The sequence below is a fragment of the Elephantulus edwardii genome, unplaced genomic scaffold (genome assembly GCF_000299155.1).
Source record: "Elephantulus edwardii isolate Elephantulus edwardi_28Jun2011 unplaced genomic scaffold, EleEdw1.0 scaffold00003, whole genome shotgun sequence".
Taxonomy (NCBI): Eukaryota; Metazoa; Chordata; class Mammalia; order Macroscelidea; family Macroscelididae; genus Elephantulus; species Elephantulus edwardii.
This window is the reverse complement of record NW_006399753.1, coordinates 35,188,507-35,195,495: the sequence shown is the minus strand read 5'-3', so window position 1 is coordinate 35,195,495 and position 6,989 is coordinate 35,188,507. Positions and strand designations below refer to the sequence as shown.

Below are 6,989 nucleotides of genomic sequence, written 5' to 3'. Positions count from 1 at the left end.
TCTGACTTTCTAAATCTATTTTTTTTTTTTTACTAAAATAAACCTGTTCAGGGGAACAGCTACTAGATGAATTTAAGGATTTTATGCACCTTATAGAACTTATAGCAAAAATAGTTTTAGTTGATTTCATTATAAATAACGTTTTCAAGAACCTGTGCAAAACTGTCAATAATTTCCTAAAGCACAATTGAGCAGAAAAATCCATGATTGTTCAGCCTTCACACCCTTCTTCATGTAAGAACGCCCCTTTGTACATCTGGAAGAAAAAGACAAAAGATTTGGTATATATAACTTATCACAGAATTACTGAACCTCTTTTAGAGACATGTACTTGTAAAAGGCCATGCTTCTAACTGGGTAGGACAAATGCTCAATAAATGCAAATTCTGGAATTAAGGATGGTTTTCTAGGTCACAGGGTCTTTTAAATCTTGAACCTGTGAGATAGTGACTTTATAATATTAATCACACATTTTGCCACTAGAACAATCCTGAAAGTCCAGTGTTTGAAGTCTCACATTCTTTTTTACTGCATAAAGTAAAAATCTTTTAGAGTTTTTGAAAGTAAAAGCTGGGGAGATTTTCAATCTAAGGGTACTGACACTGATAATTTTGAAATGCTAAATTAAGCACTCTATTATTCTATAGTATTTTCTTTTATTTTTGAGATTAAAGAAATAAAACAAAGGACACGTGTCTTTCTGAATAATTCCAATATCTGGTGTTCTCTGACAGATTAAATAATCTTATGAACAAGAGAAAACATGTATTTGATTCCATACAAAGCAGGGTGACTAAACCAATTTGTGTAAGACATCTGCAATATTGTTTAAGTTTATTTTTTTTTTTTAAGTAAGTTTATTTTTACTACAGAACCATTTTCTTGATTTGAACCCCATTAATTACTGAGACCTTTCCCACATACCTCACAGTTACTTATTGGGTTGAAAGGTATATGGAGAATGGTCATTTGATGTCTCTACAGCCACCTGCTGCTGACCACTTGCCTCCTACAACAAAACAGGAGATGAGACATGTTAGCAATAATACCCGATTTCTGCTCGCTAGGCTGACTGAGCCCACAAAGCACACATCTTAGAAGCAAGTACTTTTAAAAGTGAAAATTAAATGCTAGGTCGAGTTTTTAAGCCTAACCATTTCTCTAAGTAGCTGAAATGTGGAACAGACCAGAGAACAATCCCAACTTTTCTACTTTATCTATTTGTACTAAACGATAACTATTAAACATATATTTTTAATTTAAACGCTTGTGGTCAGATGTGATTTGAAATATGTTATTTTCACCTTTTAGAATCTGAAATATGATGCACACATACTGCACGTCACATAAACTACCTCCACCTCCCAGCCCTATGAGGGTCTGAGATAGTACCTAATGTCTAAGGATTAAGTTTTGCATTAGTTCACATTATTTTGCTACAGATCAAATTTTTTTTTTGCTAATGGGATTACAAAGAGAATTTTCATTTTCAGGACAAATTTACAGACTTGCAGATAAGGGGCGGTGGACATGCATACTTGTGGATGTACATGATTACACACATTTGCATTAATCAAAATTTAAAAAGCTCTGGTTTCATCAAGCCACGGTATAAGGCCCTCTCCTAGAATAGGGACGTTTGTGACTGGTCTAGTGATTAGGATCAACTGAACTGATATTTCCTTAGACAATTCTGATACATTGCAGAAATAATTCTATGCTTTCTGTCTAATCATAATGCAAAGTATCAGACTTATCTGATACATCAAAGTAAGGAATCAAGATTTATTTAGCTACATCAACGACTTCTATAAAAGCAAGTATTATTTGTTCTTTATCTGTTAAAGCTTTGAAACATTCTTTTTCTTTTCATTAACTTCTGTAATTACAACCGATTTCTGTTTGTAATTATTGTCGATATGCTAGTTTATTCTACAATTGTAAGTTCTACTTTTACCTTAGTTTGCCCATATTATCACTTTATAGGAGGTAAGATAAAGCCTTAAAGAGGAATGAATGTGCTACAAGTCTGGGAAAGGTATTTAGGAGTCCTGGGGTTTGACACTGATGAAGTTCCACTAAAAATGGATACAGAGAATGAGATTTCACAGTTAAGAATATCTAGGTGTTTTATTTTCCCTAAACAAAACTGCTTATCCAGAGCTTTGACTTACTTAGATTTTTCTAAGACTTTAACTTAATTTACCCATTTAAAACGCTATTCGGTGCCGGAATGGCTATTCGATGGTCTGTACCAACCTCAACAGGAACAGCTGTTGTCTGCATGTGTGCATACTGTGGCAAATAGGCTCCTTGCATAGCTGATGTTGCAGGCATGTACTGAAAAGAAGAATGAGGTCAGGATGGGTAATGACAAGCCTTGCAGAATTCTCACTACCTGGGGAATGGTGAGATGTGATAAAGTATTTGGAAGACCCAAAGAAGAAATTTAAACAGGTTGCCTCAAAGCTTAATTAGTATTCACAAATGCCATATGAAAGACAAAGAGACTGCTTTACACTTTTTTAGTTCTTCCAACGAAGATGAATTGCTTAACAAAGCAGTACATGGATGAAGGTCAATAATGAGGTTTCTCATCCTCAATAAGTTATGACCACTAACGTGTTATTTTAGATTTCTCCTCAAGGACCTCATTATTTTCTAGTAGTCCCCTCAACTAGCCTCTGGCTACACACTGCTTCTATAGACAGAGACTTAAAGGGTAAATGACTTAATCAGATTTTTAACAGGTCACAGCGGAAGAGGAAATGGAACCTTGCATTCTCAGTGCTGATAGCAATACTTCTCCCAAAGTCAATCCTTTCTAGTCAATCTCAATAAACTTCTGTGGCTTAAGGCCTTCAAAAGAGGCTGGTGCTGACTTGGAGTGCAAGAAGAAAATGATCACTATCTTTTATTTTTTTAAAGCCACCAAAGCTCTACGCTGAATTAAATGCTTTTGGCCATACCACCATCCCAAGCATTTGCTTAATCTTATTAAATCTGGAAGACTGGTATATATACAGTTCAACACTCAGCCAAGTCCACTGGACTCCGGGGAAATCAAAGGATATAAGATGGTGACCTAGCAATCCCAAATTCCACCAAAGAACATAGGCAAATGAGGACAAATGTCCTCTCCTTCCCATTATGTATTCCCTTTTTATCTTTTGTCGGGTGGGACAAGCTGGTCACATCTCTTCCTTTATCTTCACTTAACTGGAGAGTAAGAGTTCTGATGGTCTAGTCCCGAAGGGATGACACTGCTAACCAAAGGCTGTTCTGGTGGTCTTATCTACCAGTGGCTCTGAGGAAAAAAGACAGGCTATCTCCTCCTGTCCAAACCCTCTGCAGGGCCAGCTATGAGTGAGTTCCGACTGGAAGGCAAGAAAGCTGGTATTTAACTGGCAAGTAACTGTTTCAACAGGAGGAGATAGAATCAGAAATCCAACTATAATATGTCTTTGAATAGTGTACTTGCCTTATGGTATATTTGGGTTAAAGGACTTACAAAAGTGACTGCTTTATTTTTGTAAAGGTAATCAGAGGGCAAATCTGAAGTTTATCAATTAATCAATCAAGTATAAATCTGAGTATTTACTATGTGAAAGACAGGATGAGAGTGAAGATCAGAATCAGACATAACCTTTGGGACAGAAGAGCCTACAATATAGGATCGAAAAGACAGGGGCTGCATTAATTTACTCGACTTTGTTTGCCAGGACACATGATATTAATTTGCCACCTACTGTTCCGGTGCTGCCTAATGACAGATGACTCATCTGCTGGGCCAGAGGGCTGATCACAGATGCCGGCTGTAGTGACATGGTGTGCTCCATCGAGGGAGTTAACACGGCACTCTGGAGGTGTCAGAGACAAGAGCAGTTAGTAAGGCAAGGTGAGAGAGTCAGAGTTAAGAGTCTGTAATTACCTTTTGCAAAGCAAACACCTTGGTTTGTTGAGGGATATCAAACAAAAATAGCCACTCCACACCTACAAGTGGAATCAGAAACAATTTCCTAAAAATTTTGCTCTAGGTTATTTTCCTTAAGACTTTTGTAAATTGCTTTAGGTGAAAGTGTATCCTGGCAGGCATTTCACAGAAGTCTTTGCATTAAATAGCTTGTCCTTTACTTTCACTTGACTAGATAGCAAGCTAGCAGGAGAAGCTGTAATAAAAATTCCAAGGTTTTTGACTAGCTAGTCTATAGGGAAACCTGGTGGCCTAATGGTAAGGGATTGCACTGCCAACCCAAAGGTATGTGTTTGAATCCACGTGCAGCTACACTGGAGCAATCTCCTCCCATGTGATTTACTGCTTCTGAAACCCTGCTAGATTGTTGGTTCTGACTCAATAATATGTAACAATAGTAACAAAGGAACAAAACTTATATAAACCAGTATTTATTTACTCTCTCCTTCTGGACTTTAATTTTCTTATATATCATTCCTATGGATTTTGCCATTCTTCTTAGTTTTGAAGTCACCTCCTCCCCTAAAAAGCAAATATCCGGACACATTCTAAAAATACTAACAGATATCTCTGCTGTCATTATATTTGATCTTAATCTTCACAGAGACTGCCATTTATTGATATTTACATATAAGGCTGAGTAGAGAGTTTTATTATGCAGGCCTTTTAACTCTGGGTACAGGTAATTAAAATCTGATGGGGGGAAAAATTCTTCTGTAGCAGAAATCTGCACCTATTCTTAGTTGTTCCTTAAAGATGCTAACTGCAAGATTTCTAATTTTTGTCTCTAAAGTTGCCCTCCACCAAAAGAAACGTCAGAAAATAATGTTTATTGTTAACACATTACATAAGGGAAACATTTTTTTTTCTATTTAAAGTGCGTAACAAAAGAGCAAGGGACAACATAAAAATGATTCAGAAGCCCAGAATATGAGGAAGGTTTTTCTGTGTTTTTCCTCATTTATGTGCATGAGGTTGAGAGGAACTAAGAAACTACTAAATAAAAAATGCCAGTTGGTAACAGCCATTCCAAAACAAGGTTATGCAAAATACCAGAGACGCACATCGTCCCACCTTTGTGTATTTGAGACTCCATACATGCTCCTACGTACACAGGGTTTGTGGTTGTTATGTATGTACGTGCATGGGTGTTTCTGTGTGTGTGCATGCACGTGCGTGTAGACAGATGGATGGATGGATGGATAGATAAACACATACCCTCTTTTCTAGAGCTATGGTGGCCTAGAGGTAAGGAGGTACACTATCACCATAAAGGCACACACAGTTTGGATTCATCAGCTGCTCTGCAGGATTGTTGCTGTTGTTGATTGCCTTCAAGGTGAGCATGACTCATAGCAATCCTATGAACAAAAGGCCTGAAGCCCCTCTACAACTATCGACATTTATCAAAGTTCACAGAGTTTCCGGGGGCATATTGTTTAGGAAGTGGATGCCACTCCTGCTTCCAAACCTGTATGTTATTGTTTTGTGCTATTGAGTCGCCTGCGATATATAGTGACCCATGTACAGCACCTCTGAACCCTTCCCTGTCCTGAGCCAGCTGATGGATAATCTCTTCTCATGTGATTTATTACTCTGAAAGCCTACTGGAAGGTCAGCAATGAGTTTGTTCAAACTTGATGACATACAAAAACAAAGTATATATACTACACTTACATACATAATCAGAGTGCTCTTCAGCTGTGTAATCACCTAAACACATGCTATTGGTTTCTTGAAAGTTGATTCCGTAATTTCCTGTCCTGAAACAGCTGTGGTTTCATACACATGGTCTCATATCACAGTGAATTGCTTTACAAGGTACCTTGAGAAAAATTCTTGCCTCAAATAAGGCCATGAATAGTGTAGTGTGCTGCTTCTCTAACTTGTCTGTTTTCATTCTATCCTTTCACTTTGGTTCCGCAAAAGCTTAGGACTGTATGTAGCACGTCACTAAAAGCACGTGGACACTGCGCTGAGCCATTTTTAGCCTTGTGATTTGGTTGCCTTTCCCTCAACAGATTTTATGTATCTCATTAACTGAGCTACACTATACCTGCACAGGGGAGCTCTGGTGGCTTAGTGATTAGGAGTTGTGCTGCCAGTCCCAAGGTATATACAGTTTGAATCCACCAGTTGCTCCATAGGAGGAAGAAAGGCAATCTCCTCCTGTGCGATTTACAGCCTCTGAAAACCACTGGAAGGTCAGATATAATTTGTTTCCAACTCCACAGCCTTTATCAATACAAACACAAGTACAGTAAATTCTCCTATGACCATTTATTTACCAAAAGAGGCACTGTTGTTGTTTGCTGTCAAGCAGAACTAACCCATAGCTGATCCTACAGCAGCTTTTAAGAGGCGGTAAATCACATGGGAGGAGACTGCCCATTCTCCTTCTGCAGAGCAGCTAGTGGATTTGAATCATGTGCCTTTGGGATTGCAGCACAACTTACCACTGGGCCACCAGAGCTCCCTAAAAGGAGCATTGCTGTTGTTTTCATGTGTTGCCGAGTCACCTGAGACCCATAATGACCCTATGTACAACAACTCCATATCCTGCTCTATCATGAGCCATTATCTTAGTCACTAAGTCAATTAATTCATCTAGGGCCTTACTTTTTGCACTGTCCCTCTACCCTTCCAAGCATGACGTCCCTCTCCAAGGACTGGTCCTTTCTGGCAACACACCCAAAGTATGTCAGACGAAGTTTCAGGGTCCTTGCCTCCAAGGAGCAGCATGTCTCACCCTCTTCAGGATGGGACTTTAGTATTTCAAATTTCCATACAAAGACTAATGAATACTGATTCAAATCTCCACATTTTGAACACTATGTATCTGCATCAAACAAGATATAAAAATGAAGCTTGTACTAAGAGTGGTTCGGAAGAATGGGGACAAAAAGACGACTGTGCAGGGGACATTCTGTCAAAGGTGGTGGAATATTTTGGGAACAGTTAACTGTGATGACTGAGTAACATGTGACTGAAAAGTAACATGTTACTGAAATGGTAA

General features: G+C 38.3%; 1 protein-coding gene across 3 annotated transcripts in view; it reads right to left on the bottom strand.

Moving 5' to 3' along the window:
- Positions 1 to 19: 19 nt before the first annotated feature.
- RBMS1 (RNA binding motif, single stranded interacting protein 1) overlaps positions 20 to 6,989 on the bottom strand; it is a 272,153-nt gene continuing 265,183 nt past the window's right edge. For 2 of the 3 annotated variants that reach the window (XM_006879366.1, XM_006879367.1), the window contains 4 exons: positions 3,750 to 3,860; positions 2,260 to 2,340; positions 925 to 1,009; positions 20 to 256 (listed from right to left, as the gene is read on the bottom strand). In XM_006879366.1, the coding sequence (XP_006879428.1) occupies positions 932 to 1,009; positions 2,260 to 2,340; positions 3,750 to 3,860 (270 nt within the window). In that variant the 3' untranslated portion in view covers positions 20 to 256; positions 925 to 931. Of the gene's footprint in view, positions 257 to 924; positions 1,010 to 2,259; positions 2,341 to 3,749; positions 3,861 to 6,989 lie in introns of those variants that run through there. The other variant, XM_006879368.1, reaches the window with a different exon arrangement.